At 44.4% G+C, this 21,128-nt stretch overlaps 2 protein-coding genes across 4 annotated transcripts in view; one reads left to right on the forward strand and one right to left on the reverse strand.

The window, feature by feature from the left end:
• Positions 1–383, reverse strand: part of NHLRC2 (NHL repeat containing 2) — an 867,133-nt gene extending 866,750 nt beyond the window's left edge. The window contains exon 1 of the mRNA XM_085603309.1: positions 183–383. Within this exon, the coding sequence (XP_085459435.1) occupies positions 183–348 (166 nt within the window). The 5' untranslated portion in view covers positions 349–383. The remainder of the gene's footprint in view (positions 1–182) is intronic.
• Positions 348–21,128, forward strand: part of DCLRE1A (DNA cross-link repair 1A) — a 103,359-nt gene continuing 82,578 nt past the window's right edge. Inside the window, exon 1 of one of the 3 annotated variants that reach the window (XM_085603306.1) lies at positions 348–2,438. In XM_085603306.1, the coding sequence (XP_085459432.1) occupies positions 1,973–2,438 (466 nt within the window). In that variant the 5' untranslated portion in view covers positions 348–1,972. The remainder of the gene's footprint in view (positions 2,439–21,128) is intronic. The other 2 variants (XM_085603308.1, XM_085603307.1) reach the window with 2 other exon arrangements.

A 21,128-nucleotide genomic window follows, 5' to 3' on the forward strand; every position in this document is an offset into this window, starting at 1 on the left:
AACGTAAAAGGTTCTATGCTAGAATTACTTTATTTACATTCGGGAGCTTAGAGAATTTAGGGTATTTTCATTTGAAAAGCAATTTCATGACAGGAGTTACAGATGACGTTTAGTACATCTTTTATGTCCATAACAGGAAGTGACTATGTACAGTCACACCCACTGCCCGTTCGTTAACCCACCTTCTGTGAATTCCGGTACCAGAAGCTCTTGGCGACGGCTGTCCGCTTCTCTTACGTACTGCAGGACTAGGTCGTTTCGATCTACCGAAGCTGTTACTTCGAGAAGAGCGGCTTCTAAATCAGTCTGTCGATAAAGCAGAGAAGAAGCAGTGACAGCAGCCGCCATCTTGGGTCAGGAATGGAGACTGGGATTGCGCATGCGCGCCTTGTTACTATTATTTCCCCCCCCCCCCCCCCCCCCCCTATTTCTCTGTCGACAGCTCTGTGTATTGACCGTATGCACGGAGGAAGTAGGTTCTCCTAATGTTGTCCCTCCAGACCGGACTTTAACTGTAATATGTATGGCTAAAATACTTTGCATTCAAAAAGTAAATTTTTGGGTCACAGCCTTTTGCTACAGTCTCGTTCATTTCCTCCTAAAATTGATCTCTTGTATTTGAAAAACAAATGGCTGCTTTCCAACAGTTTCCGAGCTCCTGTGAAAAATTAAAACTCCATGAATTGTTAATGCAGCAAAATACTACAAAGTTCGTAAACGTTGTTCGAAAAGATAAGGTGCGCGATTTTACTATGGCATCGTACATTTGAGCTTGGGTTGTTGCTCCCAGGAAGAGTTGAAATTATGTAAAGAAAGTAAAGTACAATGCTGTTCTCCGAGAGAAATACAATACTTTAGGGAGGGATAGTAGAACTTAGTAGTGTTCGGCGTGTTGTTTTAGGTACCAAATGGTTATTCAAGCTGTGATTGGAACGTGGCATGCAATAGCTGTGTCTTTGCCTGTATATGAGTCGCCCATGTTAGATTCCACAAGAGCTCTTTATAGGTAGTAGATAAAAAAGCTGGCTATAGTTGAAAACAATTTTCGTACATATTTCACTAATGCTATATTTGTGTTTAAATATTAACTGTGTGTGGTAGCCCTATTTGCGATGGTTGCCTTTTTTGCTCCAGACGGCATGGCTTTTGTCTACCCGGCTCATCCTTAGCGTTGTCTAGCCCTGGCGGACATTTTTCAATATGTCTTTTTACTAGGATGGACATACGGGTAATTTTTCAGCAAGCCATTTCTGATGGTAAATGTATTGCATCGCCTCCTTAATGTTTTCTTTCCGAAGCAAATCAACTATTTCGTTTAGTTTATCAATTACATGTTTACTTACATTCGAATATGTTTTAGTTACAGCTTGTACAAGTTACAGCTTTTACAAGTATACAATGCCTTACATAATGCTACACATATACAAATACCTCTCACAAAAACCCTCTTCTGTGAAGTATTAGCTTGCTTTTTATAATCATGACTTTCAAATTTTGTCTCATCTTCGGCTTCACCGTCGTGGTCCTCTTTCTATGTCAGTGGCCGTAGCTTCCCGGGTTTCCATTCAGAGGCTTGAAAGAAGACAGCATTTCCTTGTACGGGATCGGGGTAGGTTGGTGGGTTTGCAGATTCCGAAACGTGAGACTATCGACAACTTTCAAAGTTAGATAACGCGCATGGGCTGATTTTCAGTGGCAGACAATAATCGTTCTCAAGTGCCTGTCTATGGAATGCCCAAATGCGTGGATGTTTACATAGAATAACAGATTTTTACAGTAGATTGTGACTGCTTATTTTTCATATATTTTACTGACTTTCATGAGTTTCCAGTACCTATCCGAATAGTCTCAAAGTGGTCACATATTAGTGGATATATATATAGTCCATGATGCCACTGCAGATGTTGGGCAGCACTAGACCTAGGTGAAGCTCGTACTGTGCTGATTTCTCAGTTTTTGTGGTCTTTGTGAGATGTCAGAAGAGGGTCTTTTAGAAGAAGATGGCATCTGGGACTACAAGTCTATCAGGAAACCCAAATCAAATAGTCAAAATCCTGCAGAGACTGCAGAGTCCTCGAAGAAAATCAATATCGGAGAATGTGAATCAAGGAGAAGTGTCAGAAAGAAAACACAGATCGCAGTTACACGAAAAAATATGGATAAGGCAAAGAAAAGCACACTGGAACAAAAGCAGCAGAGACTCAACGGTCTCACACCTGAAAAGAGCACTGATAAACCCGTCAATGATCATGTTTTGAGCTCTCAAAATACAAGAAGTCCAGCAAGGCAAACCATAAAAAAGGAAAGTCCCCGAATCCCAAGGCCCATTTATGAGGGGCACTGCCCCAATTGCCAGATGCCATTCTCTGTTTTGTTAGTACAGACCCCTCGGTGGCATGTTGATGAATGCTTGGATGCTCCAGAGTGCTCAGAAAAGGGTAAGCCCTATCAAATTAAGATGTACAACAGTGTATATGTTAAGATTTTAAGTCTTACTATTTTTGTATGGCGGGGGATGGTGGTGGTTGTAAAGCGTCTTATGTGTTCAACTTCCTATTAAAATGCATAAAAGGATGTCATTTGTCTTAGGTATTTTGTGGGCGTTAGTCACCCTTTTGACCGATTGGTTTGAACTCTGAATATGTGCCTTTGACATGCCATTAGACACAGTTTCACCCATCTTTAGGAAAAGCTTGGAAAAAACACAGCAGTCTATCAATCCAGATACACTCAATACTAAATCCTAATTTGAGAAGACACAATCCCTGCAACACCAGGAAGTCTATTTAAAGTAACGTGTAGATAAGAGGTGTAGGAATTTGGGTTACTGGTTGAGGGTGAAACCCTACTTAAGCAGCAAACACAATGCCTGTCAGGGTAAAGTCACAAGCAAACTCCAAATTAACCTGTGCTTAACCCTCAAATAACTTGGCACAAAAGCAGTCAGGCTTAACTTCTAGGCAATGTGTGAAGTATTTATGCAGCACTTCAAACAGTAATAAAGTGAAAACACAACACAATAAAAATCCTACACCAATGTAGAACAAGCATTTGCAATGCAATAGGTCTCACATTTACGAACGTTTGAGCTGTTGGCATTGTAAATGACAATGCCTTTTATTTATGTGCTGTTTTTAAAATAGATAAAAGCTATTTTTGAAAACCTTTCCTCTCCCTAACTGTAGCAACTCCGTGGCATAGAGATACCCCTTGGGGGTGATTTGGGCGCTTTACAAATCAAATAAATGCCAAAAGCAAATGCGAGACCTATTGCATTGCAAATGCGTGATATAAAAAATAAAAGCGTTAGGAGAGAGCGTGTCCTGCCTGCAATAGCAGGCAGGACAAAGCTATTTGAGAAAATAGTGCTCGAAGACTGTTATTAAAGCCTACCAAGTAACAATACATGTAACAGTTGGTGTCGCCATGGGAGGTTACAAAAGAGACAAGGAGGGACTACAAAGCCTTTTGACCAATGAACAGCCACAGTTTACAGTGGGCAGTGACACAAGCCAATAAAAAATATGGGTGGAGAGTGGGCGGAGCTTCAAGTCCCTACCACAATACAGCATGCCTCCCAGAGCAGCACATGCGCTGCACAGGCTCGACCTAATAAAAGAGTCAAATTTGATAAATTGAGACCAAAATGAAAAATAGTACCTAGAAGCTCAAAGCGCCAACTGGGGGCCCGGTGCTACGAAGTGGAAACAATCCCTGAGTGTTGTTGCACTTACCTGCTGTGCATCCTGATCCTTGGGGCAGCCTTCCCTGTTGACGCCTGAATCTCCCTCCCGCCGTCGCCGGACGAACGCGACCGCTGTGTGGGGGGAGACGCTTGGGAAACTACATCTCCCATGATCCTTGGCACCCCGGAAGTGCCGCATTTTCGCGCCCGAAGGCGCTACAAAACTGACGCCGCCCTTGGCAGAGCGGGGCCCGGTGCTACGAAGTGGAAACAATCCCTGAGTGTTGTTGCACTTACCTGCTGTGCATCCTGATCCTTGGGGCAGCCTTCCCTGTTGACGCCTGAATCTCCCTCCCGCCGTCGCCGGACGAACGCGACCGCTGTGTGGGGGGAGACGCTTGGGAAACTACATCTCCCATGATCCTTGGCACCCCGGAAGTGCCGCATTTTCGCGCCCGAAGGCGCTACAAAACTGACGCCGCCCTTGGCAGAGCGGGGCCCGGTGCTACGAAGTGGAAACAATCCCTGAGTGTTGTTGCACTTACCTGCTGTGCATCCTGATCCTTGGGGCAGCCTTCCCTGTTGACGCCTGAATCTCCCTCCCGCCGTCGCCGGACGAACGCGACCGCTGTGTGGGGGGAGACGCTTGGGAAACTACATCTCCCATGATCCTTGGCACCCCGGAAGTGCCGCATTTTCGCGCCCGAAGGCGCTACAAAACTGACGCCGCCCTTGGCAGAGCGGGGCCCGGTGCTACGAAGTGGAAACAATCCCTGAGTGTTGTTGCACTTACCTGCTGTGCATCCTGATCCTTGGGGCAGCCTTCCCTGTTGACGCCTGAATCTCCCTCCCGCCGTCGCCGGACGAACGCGACCGCTGTGTGGGGGGAGACGCTTGGGAAACTACATCTCCCATGATCCTTGGCACCCCGGAAGTGCCGCATTTTCGCGCCCGAAGGCGCTACAAAACTGACGCCGCCCTCCGCCTCGCGGGACGCGCGCGGGCGGCGCCGGGCTAAGCCCGGGCAAAGGGCGGGCCCTCTGTGGCCCTCAGTGGACGGAAGAGGCCGGGCTGGGCCATCCCCCTTGAGTCTACATACGAAACAGGTAACTACTTCAAGCATGGGTAAACGTACTACGAAAACTACATGCACTGTTACTACCGCCCCTGTTGATTCGCCCACATCAATAGATGCATTGTTGGCCAATGCTCTCACTATGGTTACAAATGAGATCGCTGACACTGAACGTAGAATGTCTTTTGGATTCCCCACCACTACTACTACTGTGCCATGTTCACAATCACCTAAGGCTTTATCTAATCCGGACCTCCCCCTCTCCCCCATAGTAACAGTCGTTAAAACAAATAGCAACGTGGACACTCTAAGTATGACCACTGGAAAATCAAGTTTGCGGACTATTGTTGTAACAGACTGTCAAGCGGAGCCAGCACCAGACAAAATGCCACGCTCCAACAAACCTGTAAGAGAGAAACGTAAGAGAGGCCCAGTGAAAAGTATAGTAAATAAAAGGAAACAATTAGGTCGATGCAGAAATCAACCAACACCACAGAGTTTGTGGAATAAAGATAAAGCCAAAGATTGTGAAATAGTAACATCAAGTGCCAATGAGGACTCACTACTCTCGTCATTTCCATTGGATGAAGGACCCGAGAGACCTACTACTCTCACACAAAGATTAGAGTCACCAACCGCGGACAAAAGTATTTGTAGAGTCTCTATGTCATCCAAGGAGAGTAGCGTCAATATAGTCAGTACCCAGACTGAGGTTACCGATCAAAACTTTTTACTCAAATCCAATGGCAACTTGATAGAAACGATTGTTGATACTATTTTTAAACAAGTCGAAATTCAAATAGTCAAACAATTTAATACTGTTTTTAAGAGACTGGACAAAATCGAAAACCTTGTTAAAAAAGAGGAAATAAAAAGGAAAGGATCTATTAACTTAGACGTTGTTAGAGGTGATAAAATTATGAGTAAATTAGAAACTTTATGCAAGGATCTGAGGGAGGGGTATCAGAATGTCGCCACTGATTTCAGCCGTGTAAATATGCAGGGTCTTACTGTTGATAAAATTGTGTCATCTAACAGTACCTCTGCTAACATTTTACCTACATTGTCCACGGGTCCTGATCATGACCCCCCTGGTCTAGAAGGAACAATAACTGGTACCTCTATCCCGGATGCCAAGACCCCGCTAGTCCCCCGAACAGATAGGATAGGTATTACTCCGGAGGATACAAGGGCTGGCGGAGGCCCATTAGTAAGAAACAGACCTGCTAATAATTTAGGGCAGTTCCTCAACCTATCCCCAGAATCTTGCCCGTATGTTTTAGTGTTAGCTGGCGTACCTGCTCTGAAAGAAGGTCAAAGTGAGTCATGGGTACAACTACATAATAAATGCATTAATTGGCTGACAAAACATAGAGGGGCAAGATGGAACATATCAAATGAAATTATACTAACTCGTAGGGTAAGCTGGGTGGGGCCACAACAGAAAAATATTAGCGGGGATTGTATAGTTATTAACTTTAGACATCCGAACTTTGTGAAATATTTCATGGACACACGTAACACCTATGCCAGTACATCTACTACAATAAGCCTCCACCCTTTGGGGTATTTTTATAGGCCCCCCCAGAGACCAACTCAGACAGCCTCTTACACCGTCCCTATAGCTAATAGATTCTCCGCCTTATCGGACTTAGAAAGTTTAGACTGACAACCATCAACATTTCCCACCACGGTGGATAAGGTTGCTAGCACAGTCCCATTGGATACGGTCAACTCTATACGCACCAATAAATCTTGTCCAGATAGATTAGTCCTACCACATGTAGCTTGTTCAGACTGTCCCACTATTCCTACTCCCTCTACCATTAGTCCATCAACTGACACCCTAAGTGTCATTAGTTGGAATATTGCAGGGCTCCCAGGTAAGATGAAAATCAAAGAATGGGTTACCTGGATAAGTAACTTTGATGTGGTAATGTTACAGGAAACATGGTGTACATCTACCCAATTGTTGGAGGGTTTCTTTTGCCACAATCTTATTGTACCGACCCCTGCCTTGGGACGTCCAAGTGGCGGTCTATCTATCTGGGCAAAAATTTCTAAGGATACGAAAATTGAACCTCTAAATGTGGTTAGTAAAAATCTGGTAGCCGTTAAATATGCTGCAAGGGTAAAGATTTGTTTTATAAATTTTTATAATAATGATTTTGTCAACCATCCTAACCCCACCTTTTTAGAACTGTTTAAGTTTATCGATGATGTTGTGGATGGTGAAAAATACGGTTTATTCGATGGTATTTGTGTTGGCGGAGACTTTAATGCTCATATTTATACTACATCTCCGCCCTGTAGACGAGGCTCGGAATTATTGGATCTTTTACAATGTAGAGATCTAGATGATGTCATGGGCCATTTTGGAATTGATGAGGGAAAGGTACCGGCCCCCACGTATATTGGTCGTGGTTCTTCAACCACGATTGATTATATGTTTACCTCTCCCCCCCTTAGTGAAGTGTTAATTAAATCTAAGGTTGTCAGTAGCCCATACAGTGACCATCTACCATTAGTAATTCATCTTAAATCTATTAAAAAGCCTGTAGGTCTTTGTGAGGTCGGAGCTCAAAATATTAATGTATCGTCTGATAGACTAAGAATCATCTGGAGAGGGATTAATAACCGAGAGATCTTGACCAATGTAATTAAGAATAATCCCCTGTTGATTTCCAACTGTTTAACACTTGGTGGACCTGATATTACTAGATCCTTTTGTGATCTATGTGCAGCAATAAAAAGGGCTATTTCCAGACCGGTATTAGAACATAATACAAACACTCAAAGATGGTTTGATACCAATTGCTCCAGGGCTAATAGAGAACTTAGGAAAGCTCTTGAAGCTAAACCCCGAGATATTTCCCTTGTCAGTTCACTACGTTTTAAATATAAACAGGTTTTAAAAACAAGAACTGAAGAGCTCCTAATAAGCCATTGGGATAATCTCACCAAAACAACCGCCCTAAAAGACACCACCGGCTTCTGGAAAGAAGTAAAAAGTTTGAGAGCCCTGGGCTGTAATATCACCCCGATAAATTGTAATATCACAGGTGATTCATGGGTCAGCCATTTTTCTAAGCTCTATGCCACAGCTGGGAATTCTGCTGAGGACACTTTCCTAGATGATACTGTAGTCATTACACTAGAGGAGGTGGAGGAAGCCATCGCAAATAGTGCTGGCAACAAGGCCCCTGGCCCGGATGGTCTGTCCATCGACCAGATAAAATCAAATACATGGTTTTGGGCCCCCCTACTTTGTAATCTCTTTAATAATTTAGGTAAGGAATCTATCCCTCCCACATGGTCTTGCAGTACCATTGTGCCTATTTTTAAAAAGGGAAATAGGATGGACCCGGGGTGTTATCGTCCAATATCTTTGATCGACAACACCCTGAAGGTCCTTGGCAGGGTCTTGTTTGACAAAATAAGCACTTGGGCAGACGATAACTCCATCATCCACCGTTGCCAGCTCGGCTTTCGGAGCAAGCTTGGGACGGTGGAACAATGTCTAAACCTTAACCTCATAATGGCCAAATACACGAAAGCTAAACGATCTCCTCTGTACTTTGGCTTTATGGACCTAAGCTCAGCGTTTGATTTCGTTAATCGCTCTCGCTTGTGGTCCATTCTTTTAAATTATGGTTTGGACGAACCCCTAGTTCACTTTCTGGCTAATCTTCATCGCAACTTGAAAGCCCGAGTTCGTTTAAATAATGATGGTGAGGTCTCAAATGAGATTTTAATTAGCAAGGGGGTAAGACAGGGCTGTGTCTTGGCCCCCTTGCTTTTTATCTTATACATCAATGAATTAACTCATTCCCTGTGCAATTTGACAAAGGACGTTCCAATTATCAATAAGAAACCTATCCCGGCGTTACTCTACGCTGATGATGCGGTCCTTATGGGCCGCACTCCGAATGCTCTACGTATTTTAATAACGGGATTCGTTAATTATATGTCCGATCTTGGGCTGTGCACTAATTTTAACAAATCGTTTATCATGACTTGCGGCCCTAAAAATTATAAAATCCCAAAGATTGTGATAGGTCCAAACATTCTAAAAAGCACATGCACTTTCCCCTATCTGGGCCTCTTATTCTCTAATAGTGGTGCATGGCAACCACACGTGGCGATGGGGAGAAACAAACTCTCAAAATCAATTAATTCTATCACCTCCCTACGCCAACCGCGTCAGGCTGATGTGGTTCTTAGCCTATTACAAATTTATCGAACCCAATGTCTCCCAACTGGCACATATGGTGCAGAAGTTTGGGGGTTCTCAAACTGTAAACCAATACAGAGCGAAGAGAACAGATTTTGTCGAAAAATCCTGGGGGGAGTTATTAGCGCACCGACTTTTGTTTGTCACAATGAATTAAAATTAAAATATGTTGAGGATTTTATTAGAGCAAGACCTGCATTATTTTGGCTAAGGATATGGCAAAACTCGGCAGCCTCATTGACTCGTGAGATTATTTTAGACTGTCTGAAAAGTGATAATGTAGCCCTAATCCCATGGATTAATGCGGTAGAGAGCAGCCTTAAGAGCGTCAATTACGGACACCTGTTCACATATCCAGATAGGATTGACGCCTCTCATAAAAATTTGGTGAGAAGAGCACTCTATCAGCATTTCCAGAATGAAAGGGAAAGAGCAGTTTTTGTGAAACAATCCACAGTCGACTATTTATCAATCCAGGAATCTCATATTGAATCCCCGATGTCCCCCCAGCCTTACTTATGTAAAAAACTGGGTAGATGGACCAGATGTTTATTATTTAGATTCAGGGACAGGAGCATTATAAATCTCATCTGCTTTCCACTGGGTTATACTAAAAATTTGGAAAAACTATATTGTCCTTGTGACCACGGTGGAACCCAGAGTATGCTCCATTTTATCTTCGGTTGTGGATTTTATATGAAATTCACAAAACATTATCTAATACCATATTGTAAGAAATATGATTTGCTTAGCCACAACCTTGCCTACAGACACTTTTTAATGCTAGGATCTGAAGAATTAATTTTTAGAGTTAGTAGCTTCCTTAAAGCAATTGTATGCTCACGCAGGTCGTTGAAAATTGATTAGCTTTGTTAAACATTCACTTTGCACTTTAAAACATGTCTTGATGGAATTTAACATATTATTCAGTTGTATTATGCACAGCCCAGTTAGTAGGTTCCTGTGTTTTCATTGCTGTCTTTTTATAAATTATATTTTTATATGTAATGTCTGACGGCCCAAAATTGTAGCTTGATGTGTATTTTAAAATGTCTGATTATGTGCTTTTATGGATGGTTTGTGAAATCCGAATAAAGTCTATTTGAATTGAATTGAATTGTTAGCTGGTCGTGCTGGTCTGGTACAAACTCACAAGTTCAGGTCGACCGCGATAGAGCTCTGGCTGGATACTGGGGCCGAGTTAGGCCAGCTGAACAAAAGTACCTTAAATCCTGTTTGTGGAGTGCTGTGAGATGCCACGCAGAGGATGCATCGCACAGCGGAGGTTCTGATGGGCTGCAATACGACGTCCTGTGTCGAAAATGCGTTGCGCAGCAGCCGCTCCGAGGAGTTGCGAGGCTTCAATGCGAGATCATGCGTTGAGACATTATGCAACACCAGTTCCAAAGAGCTTTGTGGTCCTGTGTCAGGGATGCTTTGCGCAGCAGCAGTTCCATGGCGGAGCTCGGAGGCACTGCGTTGTGCTGTGTCAGTTCTGTTAGGTCCATAGCTGGGCTGGCAGAGCACCTTTAGGCTAATTTCTAAGGATCCAGGGGTGCACCACATGGGGGGCAGGACTCACCGCAGACATAGTCCAGGTGCTGGGTTCAGGGAGGTAGGAGTATTTGTGTACCTGAGGCTCTGATCAGGAGGCCAGCCAACTAGCCCTTGGAGTCACTCTGGTGGTCCTGGGTTCAAGATGCAGGTGCAGTCTTTTTCACTCAGGCAGCAGAGCAGTAGTTTAGCAGTCCTTCCTGCAGCACAGCAGCCCTGAGTCTTCCAGAGGTGTACTGAAAAGTTAGGTCTGAGGGTCCATTATATTTACCTGGTGCCCACTTTTGAGGTAGGAGAAGCTCCTAGAGGATTCCTTCCCAGAGGTGGTTGGAATTTCCTGCCTCCCTGCCCTGGCCTCACCTTGTCTAGCCTCACAAAAGGCTAGTGTCAACACCCTTTGTGAGTGTGCTCCGGCTGAGGCTTTGTGATATGCAAGTATGGTAGGTGACATCAAGTTAGAGATGGCCCATCCTGCCAACACCTATTCCCCCTTTGTCTTACTGTCTGGGAGAAATACTCAAAGACCAACTGCCAGCTACACCTAATCATTTGACCCAAGATACAGGCTGCAGGCACTAAATGGTTTGGACACGAAAATGCCAACATTCTAAAAGTGGCATTTTCAGAATTGTGACTTAAAAACCGACTTTACAATTAAATATGGTTTTAAATCACAATTTTGGATACCAAACTCAATATTCCTATCTGCTCTCAATTGAAAGCTACTACTTATTAAATGTAATAAGTGGAACCCAATGTTATCTTATGGGAGAGGTAGGCCTCACAGTAGTGAAAAGAAAATGTAGGTGTTTTTCACTACTAGGACATGTAAAACTCAAAAGTAAATGTCTAACATTTTAACTACATTGCACCCTGCCCTCTGGGCTGTGCAAGACCTGCCCTAGGGGTGACTTATATGTAGTAAAAGGTGTTGGCCTAGAAAGAGGTTTATTCTGGCAGGTCGAAATGGCAGTTTAAAACTGCACACACAGGCTGCAAAAGCAGTTCCTGAGATATGTTTAAAGTGCTACTTAAGTGGATGGCACAATGAGTACTGCAGACCCACTAGCAGCATTTAATTTATAGTCCCTGGGTACATGTAGTACCACTTTACTAGGGACTTGCAAGTAAAGTAAATGTGGCAATTGGGTTTAAGCCAATTTCACTATGTTTAAAGGAGAGAGCACAAGCATTTTAGCAGTGGTACATTTTGCAGAGTCCTAAAAGTCAACAAAACTGGGATTAAAAACCAGGATAGTTTAAAACGAAAAGTTTGGGGATGACCCTGCAGAGAGGGCCAAGTCCAACTTAACCCCCTCTAGCCAAAAGGCACAGTAGGCTTATCAGTACCTTAATGGGTTTTCCTGCTTAGGCGATGGCACACATACGAAGGCCTTGTTATGCCAGTTCTTTGCCTCTCAGAACTCAGTTGGAGTCCTCTTTCTACACTCTTCCTGAGCCACTGGACTGATCCATGGGGATCCCTTCTCCTCATCGGTGGACCCCTTCTGTGAAGCACCTCTTCTTAACTTGCTCACAGAGGCCTCCCGGTGGGCAGACAGTACCACCATGGCCAACAAGGTCATGGGGCCCATTCCCAAACCCAAGGATAATCTGCGTATAAGGACTGCAACCTACAGAGGCTACTGACAGCTGTCAGCATCGAGAGCCAGACCCCGGACCATTCAATGCCAGACAGATGCAAGTTCCATACGGAGACATTGGGTAGGCGTCTCTTCCAGCCTTGGGGCTGGCAAGGAGTTTTCTATTGGCCCCTGAGGGTTCTCTGACCTCTGCGGTGTCTCAGAGTGTGGGGCAACTGCCCCGGATTTTAGGCACCCTACCCCCATCAGTTCAAGGGTGGCATCCTGAGACTGTTTTTTCAGCCCAGGGTCTGTACCCTGAGGATGAATAGGGACAGGGCTTAGCCCTCCCTCACTCTGCCCCTCAATCTTGGCTCCTGTACCTTACACTTGGGAGTGGTAACTCCAGAAAACTGAACTGTTATGGGGCACTTGGCGACAGCCCCTGTCAACTCTCCTGACATCACAGGCAACTTATTCTCCAGAATGCATTCTACGAACATCTGGAGGCTAACTCTGACCTTCCTCTGGGTCGGCGCCCCACCCCACCCCAGGGATACCAGGGCCATGGGGTGGAAAAAGTCCTGGGCCTGGGTTTCCCTACACACCTGGTTGTATACTGCTCTGGAGAAACCAGCCTTTCCACTACCCTAGGGAGGCTAGCCCTGGCATCCCTTGTGGCAGTGCTAGGGATCCCATCCTCCTTCACCTGGTGGAAGTGTTGACCTCCACCCTCAGGGATCACAAGCACCCCCTCTGAGTATATCTCCCAGCTAGAGAGATCATGGCATGGTCTACCTCCTGCACTGGGGGCTTTTTACTCCTAAGTCCACATTGGCCACCGCTGCAGAGTTTCCATGAGTGAGTGGTTTATTTGGAATGACAGACTCTCCCCACTCAGGTTCTAACTCAGAACAGTCAAAGCACCGAGGTTGACAATGAGGCGCCCTGGCCCACCTCCCACCAGAACATCCTCCCTGTTTCTCAGGAGGAGAATGGGAACCCTTTCCTCTTCCCTTATTCTGGGACTTGTCTGTGTCTTCATTGACCTCCCCCTGACTCTGCTTGGGGGAACCACCTGTACCACCCTTCTTAGGGTCACTCCCAGGTACTTTTTGTGAACTCTGGTGCTCAGCCAGTGTTCTGCCACATTAGCAAGCTCCCTGAGGCCAGCACGCTTGCTATCAACCAGGTGTTGGTGCAGCTCTGGAAAGAATGAACATGTACCCTCTTGCCATCAAATTGTATAGCCATTGGTAATCTTTAACTTTACTACCCTTCACCCAACCATCCAGTGCCTTGCAAAAGGAATCCACACAGTCCTCCCGGGATTGATGGGCCAGCTTTTGGCTGTCGCTAAACTTCTGCCTATACTTTTCTGTGTTGAGAACATACTTCCTGATAAGAGTGTCCTTCATGGAGGGGGGGGAGGGGGGGGGAGGGGGTGGCGATACCTCTTCCACTTTTGCAGGGTGTCCTCTCTTCACTAGGCACGGGCCTTCAGAGAATGCCCCCCAAAATCCTTCTCAGGGTCCATATTCATCTCCAGCTCAACCTCACAAACTTCGAACCACTCGTTGATGTCATCTCCCACAACAAGGTTAGGCACCAGATCCATTGGAATGTGGACCCTCCTGTCTCCAGAGGGCACTGCGGGTAAGCTGCCACCATTATCAATGGACTCAGCCTGCCTGGCTCTTATGTCCTGCTCTCTGAGGCTTCTTTTATGAGCCAGTCGCACCAAAGCAAGTTTTTCTCCGTGGTCAGTTTCATTTCAGCTAAGGATCTCTCACCCTTTCTCTCCTCTACCTCCTACTTGAGCTTGGCCACCTGCAACTTGAGCTCTGGGGACAGGCCGTTGGAAGATATACTGTTACCTGCCCTGGGAGGGGGCACCACTTCTGTGAGCATGTTGTCCCCTCATTACGGGTGCTGCGACTCGAGACCTATGTCCAGGTCCTCTCCTTCCCCATCCACATTCCCCTCATTATCCTGGTCCTCTGCAGTTTCCAGTAATTAGTGAGCCTCTGTACAGGCCCTCAAGCCTTCTGGAGTTCCAGTTTCCTGGTATTCCTCTTGGCTGGAAGTCCCCTTTCCTTACATAATCACTTGAACTTAACCACATTGTAGTGATCCTGGTTGGGGAGTTCAAATTCCATTCTTGTTATGTTATGGTAAGCAAATTTGTATAGCGCGCGACTCACCCGGGGGCATCTCGGCGCTTACCTAGTGAAAAGAGAGTGGAAACCAGAGTCAGGTTAAAACATAGATTCAGAACAGAAAGGCTTTTAGTTGTTTCCTGAAGACGGTATTTGAGGTGCATTCACGCAGTGCAATAGGCAGTTGGTTCCAGTACCGTGGGGCAAGGTACGAGAAGGCTTTGCCCCCAGTGCGATTAAGGCGTATTTGGGGAACTTTTAAAAGGGCTAAAGAATTAGATCTAAGGTTACGACCAGAAGCCTTTTGGGTCAATTACTTTTGCAGATAATAGGGGCCTTTGCAGTTTAAGGCATTATATGTGAGGCAGCAGATCTTAAAATTGGATCGCTTCCTCACAGGTAACCAGTGGAGTTCTGTCAGCAAGGAGCCTGAGGGGGAACCTGGCGGGCAATTCAGAATCATTCTTGCTGCGGTGTTTTGGATCACCTGCAGTTTAGCAAGCAACGTCTCGCCTACTTCAGCTAACAGTGCATTTCCATAGTCCAGGCGGCTGATCACCATAGCCTGGACCAGGGTTCTACGGTGTTTGGTGGGCAGATAGGGCAGAATCTTGCGTAGGAGACGTAAGCTATAATAACAGGAGCTAGTAAAAGCAGCAATGTGATCTTTCATAGATAGTGTCTGATCAAGTTTTAATCCAAGATTTTTCACAGATTGTGAAGGGATGAGGGCAGCTCCCAGCTGAGACGGCCACCAATCATCGGTCCAAATGGTTGAGGCTTTCCCCATTAGCATAACCTCGGTTTTACTAGGATTCATCTAAAGGCAGTTCTCCGTCATCCAATTTGAGATGGCGAGCAGGTTTAGACAAAGACAGTTTGGTAGAATGAGGGTAAAAGAGCCAATCAAGGAGAATTAAAAAAAAAACCTGAAATGGTATCAAATTATTTATTTGGGAATTGTAGTGTAACACAGAATCACTATATGGCACTGCATAAACACAAGTCCTAATCTCACTGCTGAACACCAATTTAGGAAATTGGGTTACTGGTTGAGGAGGGTGAAACCCTACTCAAGCAGCAACCGCAATTCCTGTCAGGGTGAAATCACAAGCAAACCCCAAATTAGCCTGTGTTTAACCTGGTAGCTTGGCACAAAAGCAGTGAGGCTTAACTAAGAGGCAATGTGTAAAGTATTAATGCAGCACTTCAAACACTTATAAAGTGAAAACATAGCACAAGAAAAATCCCACATCTATTTAGAAAAAACAAGTAAAAATGTAATAAAATATTTGAGGCCAAAATGAAACAAAATCCTGGATGCGAAGGATAGCAAGTTCCAAGAGAGGATGATTAAATCAGCTTTAGTGCTGTGCATGATCTACCTAGGCTGGTGAAAGTTATTGGACCTTTGAAGAAGAATAACTACTTCTTCAATTCTGTCAAAAAGGCTACATTGCTCTATCAGTTATTTCGATTTCTACATATTAGTACTTTGTAGGTTTTTGCTTATAGCTATTCAGTATCTTCCTTCAATTGTATTTTCTAAAAATCGTTTACAAGAAAGCTGTCAGCTGCTTATCATTGTCAACTCTGGCAAATGTATACCTCTTCAATTTCAGACTACCCTTGAATTGTGCATTACTGTTGTCTGTCCTTGCACATCCATTTTACGCTTTCCTGTGTAAAGTCTGGAGATTATACTCATACATTGCTGTCTTTGAAATGTTTCCTCTTTTTAGTTTTTTGTTGTTGTTTTGTTTCTGTAGTGTGTGTTGTGTAGAGTTCACAGATTAAGTGTCTTGATTATTCCTTCTCTACTTGTGAGCCTATACCAAAGAGTTTTTGCTCTGGCTCCATTTCTTCATCCTGAGTTGCTCTTCCTTTCTTCATGAAATTTACTTGTCAAGGTCCTCAGAGTTACTTCTTCTCTTTCATATGTTATTATTTTAAATTTCAAATATGTTTACTCATGAGCCTAATTCACTCAACCTGATCACTTCACTAACATGAACAATTATTTCTTCCTCTGGGCTTCTAAGGAATGTGTTTTGCTTGTCTCACCTCTGAAGAGTTACTTCAGAACTAAGTGCAGTTTGAGGAACCATTTGAAAACATAGACTTGCTTGATGGTGGAGAAGGTGCAAATAGATAGCTTTGAGTCTTTAGTTTTGTAGTCTAAATTTGGGTCTTGGCTAGATCCCAAGACTTAATGCTTGAAGATTAATTATTTGTGTTTTAGAACCTGACTTGATGAAATGAAATCGGATATAGAGGTAAGTCAGAACAGTGTAAATCTTTTTTCTTGAAGCAGAAGCACTTTAAAGCCAACTTTGTATGCACCTGGACACTGTACTGGAAAAGAAGCAGTATGATGGCTAACTGACTTGAAAATCTCTGCTATTGCTTTTTCAACCTCTAGATTTTTACATATTGTCCTGAATGCTTTTTAAACGATACACTTTATTTTATGTCTTATCATTTTAACTGTATTTATTTTTATTTGTGCAGTGTGTTCATATCTGTGTTGTTTGTTTACATGGACTTTGGGCCCAGTAAACTATTATTTCTTGATGACTACATGATCAATAAACTTCTCCACACACACAAGCTGGTTGGCATGTTTCATGATGGCTTTAGGTACAAATGGCAAAGTCAAACTAACTTGAATATCTTTTAAAAGGATAAACACCATTGTTTGTATTAAATAATATGGGTTAATTGAGGCAACTTGGTAGGATAGATAATGGAGACAAGGTACAATAGGGATCTGGGCACATCTGAAATAATACAAAACCATTGCAGGCAGGTGAAGTTTACTTAAGAAGTAGAATTGGTAAATCCTAATTACACACATGCCAATTCCAGACATGAGAGGATAATGATTCAGATTACAATCAAATATACATTTGATTATTTTCTTTTACACATAGAGAACTGGCTAATACATTTTATTTATTTATCTGCTTTGTACAGCACCTATAATGTCAGAGTGACATCATTTTACATAAATAGTCAAAAGAGAAAAGGATTAAGAGCATCAAGTTAAATAAACAATGGGGGGAACCAGTCATATTAAGTAGCAACTTAAAAAGCACAATGAAGAGATAAGGATGTAGCTAGACAAAAAGTAGAAGAAAAGCATACTACATGTGAGTGCTCTGTACATCATAAATCAAGACAGACACACGAGTAAAACAGGTATGTCCTAAGGGTATGCATTGGGGGTGTGGCCATACCAGCAACAAAGATTTCCGCGAGGCAGTGAAGCTGTGGCTGCAATAGCCAAATAATCTCCAGGTTTCCACAATCTAGCGCCATTTAGTGATGGGATCAACTTCCTAGAAGGACGCAATACCCTACACTATCCTCGATGATGCTGCAGCAGTCCCGCTGAAGCCCTAAAAGGAGGGATCTGCTACCGACTCCCCGCTCGCCTTGGAGGCCCCGTGGCGACAGAGGCTGCGAGTGAGCCTGATGCTGAGGCTGTGCGGACCTCACTGCGCAGCTGAAAGTTGATGACAGGGGCTCACAAATGCCGCATACCTGCTTCACACATCGAGGTGACTGGAGCCACTTATACCGCTGTGGCTCTGCGGTTAATGGTCTTTGCTTGATTCTGTGCCGACTCCTGCCAACCTTCAACCACAGCTTGCCGGTGAGTTGCATGCTACGCTTGGGGGCAAAACCCCTGGACCACCCCTGCTACGCTAGAGGTAACACCCCTCTACATACCCTCTGGCCCTCACAGACTGGCCTCAACAAGCTGAGTGGGCCGGGAGGCCTTGTTCTGCCGTACACTCTGCATTCTGATCCGGACGAGGCAGCCTACCGTTTGCAGTTGTGCTTGGTCACTACAAGTTGAAGCTACTCAAAACAGACGGGAGGTGTGGATTCTCCTTGCACAGATTGCCCTTGACCCTGAACGTGGTTCCGAGGCCTACACCAAAGGTGACTCATCAGTCGGGGCCCTCGCGTCAACCTAGGCCCCGCAGTGCTTGTTGCCTTAATACCCCATGTCCTTTGTACTGTTAGTGAATGATTGATAACGTGTCACTCTGGAGGCCCGGATCCATCGCAGGTCATCCTTCCTGGCGGTAGCCGTGGTCTCAGCTCTTCTATCGTGGGCACTTTGGGGTGAGGCACTGTCTCTTGCTCCTCACAGGGCACTGCCTGCCCCCTCCTGCGCAGCCAGATAATGGGCTGATGCAACTCCAAGCAATGCAAACTACTTTTTGAACAATCTAAGCCTGCTAGGTGCCAGGTATCCCTCTCAGACACTGATGATGGCCCTGATAGAGATGCTGGCTTGGAGGCAGCACATGGCACCGCTACCATTATGACTGAGCGAGGAGCGGGGTTCCGTTCAATTGACACTAGAATTGCTGAGCTTACCAGTAGGCTCAACCACATGGGTGATCGTCTGGATTAACAAGCCACCAGATTGGATGGCGCTGAGGAATGCATCTCAGGACTGGAAATGGGGTGGCTACGAACGTGAAGGCCCTGGATAAATGGAGCACCTACTCAAATGGTTGTGGCACAAAACGAAATCTGGAGACGTGCTCACACCGTAATAACATTCACATTGTGGGTATAGCTGAATCAACTGATGTGGGCTGCCCAGATGTGTTTGTTGAGCTTCACAATGAGCGTGGCCGGCCCCGGTGAAAACATGCCCATTGAAAATGCACTTGACCGTTGACTGGGCCTTGTCAAGGAAGTTAAAGGTTGACACAAATTTGCTGTGAGCCTTGATGAACGGGTTGCCAAAGAGCCCTCCTTGTGCCACCTGCCCTGCCTCTAGCTTGGGGTCAATCTTTATGAGCAATGGCCTGCGCCTCTCCGTAGAGATGGTTCAGTTGACATTGTCAAAAAATATGATTGCCCGCTGCGCCTAATTGAAAGTACCACTGGGGAGATCAGCGCCCCGGATGCCTTGGTGCCCTCTGCCATGTTAAAGTTTTTCGTTAACGGGCCAGTTATGTCCTTCTGGATCACTGGCTCTTGAGGTCTTTGGTTTATGAAGGAGATTAAGAATATTTATACAGCATAAATGTTTAGATTTAGCTGGGGAGCTGCACTTGCCTGTCATCACTGCAATTTACAATTAATCAAATAAGACAGTTTCTTCTTACAAGGCCACTGCTTTAAGATAGTCTTTCATCACATCTGTTCAAGCTCAATTTATGCTGAAGGTGGTTCTCAAAACTCTCTATTCAGAATTTTCCAAGATTTGTGCAGTACAACACTATGCCATAATCTTCACTGCTCAGTGTTATGTTTTGGAAACACTTTGGCAGCCTCATTTATACACTTTGCATACCGATAAGGTCATTAGCCAAGTATGTGCTAATGATGACGTGCTTAACATGATCGTGCACTGCAGGACAGATGGGCGCGAGTGGTGCATTCATGTTTTATGCTTGAGAAACACTCTTGAATACAAATCTTTTCTGATAGACAAACAGCCAGTCACATAATATTTGTAATTTTTAAGGAAAGTACAAATATTATGCATGGAGAAATAATACCACCACCATGTATCCATTTTTTGCACCGGTTTTAATTTTTTGCTGGTATTCCATGCACACTATTTAGTATGATGTTAGTTGAGGTGGCTTGGCATTGAATAATTGGGATTTTTGTGCAGTTCTTGCCTTCTCCCAGCCCATTTGGATAGATTATTAAACGCTTTGTGCTGTGCGACTCTGAGCCATTAAACACTGCACGTGTGACAACTGTTGGTGCAAAAACTGCTTGTGCCTGTGAAAGATGCTTCAGGTTGCTATTTGTGCCACTTTGCGTCGCATAGAACCTGCATCTAGCATTAGGAAATCTGGGCCTCGTTTTCACCGTGCCTATCCTGCCGAAAGTCACATAGATATGTAATCTACACAAGCTGGTGCTGCAGAAAAGCCATAACAACCTAAAATGCTTAGAAGGATGTCAAAGTCCCAAAAAATTTCAGCCGCACAAAAAATGCCAAGGCAGGTAATGTTGGCAGTAAGAGAGTCCTATTCATTCAGTCCTATTCATTCCTTGGGGATATAGCAAGCGTCCCATGAACCCCAGTCTCCACCTACCCCGGTCTCCTGCAATTCAGTTGATGCAGTGATTCCAAATGGAATGTTTTCTTATGTCTGAGCATACGGTGCCGGTATACCATGGTTCCATTCCAGAGCTTTCTTTTTACAAACCGTTGCATTCTGGTATTTTGGCGCTATTAGTACAAGCATATACTGCTTAGATGCATTGTGTTACTAAGTGTAACAGTAACGTTTGTCCCATGGTTTTGTAGTGACAACTAGTTCCATGATAACTCTAAAAATATCCGTTTGGTAATTGCATCCTCACATATATCACGACACATCTGTTTGCCATTAAAAGTCTGCATATTATATTCTTTTCTAAGGGCTTAAAATGGTATCTTCAGCTAGCTTTATTTTTATTTTAGCTGATTGCACTTTGCATGCTGGGACATAAGATTAGAATTTAAAGGGAAAATACTACAGCTCACATAAGGCAATTTTACGTAATTACACTTTGCATGAACTATAAACATTAGAATTAAAAAAGCAAGACTACAAGTTCCAGAATGCAGTGTTTGTTGGCTCATTTTAGACCTGGCACCCTTGGCGTGGTTTTCCCCTGCATGTTTGTCTCTTCCTCCTGTATTTTTGCTGTGTGCTGAATTTCGTTTTTGCTGGTCTAGATGCTTTGGGCACTTTTGCCACTGCTGATCAGTGCCAAAGTGCAAGTGTTTCCTCTGTAATTCCATAATTGACTTGTTTGACTTACTACTAAGTCCCTAGTACAGTGCACTATGTGTACCCAG

The sequence above is a fragment of the Triturus cristatus genome, chromosome 1_2 (assembly GCF_964204655.1).
Source record: "Triturus cristatus chromosome 1_2, aTriCri1.1, whole genome shotgun sequence".
Lineage (NCBI taxonomy): Eukaryota > Metazoa > Chordata > Amphibia > Caudata > Salamandridae > Triturus > Triturus cristatus.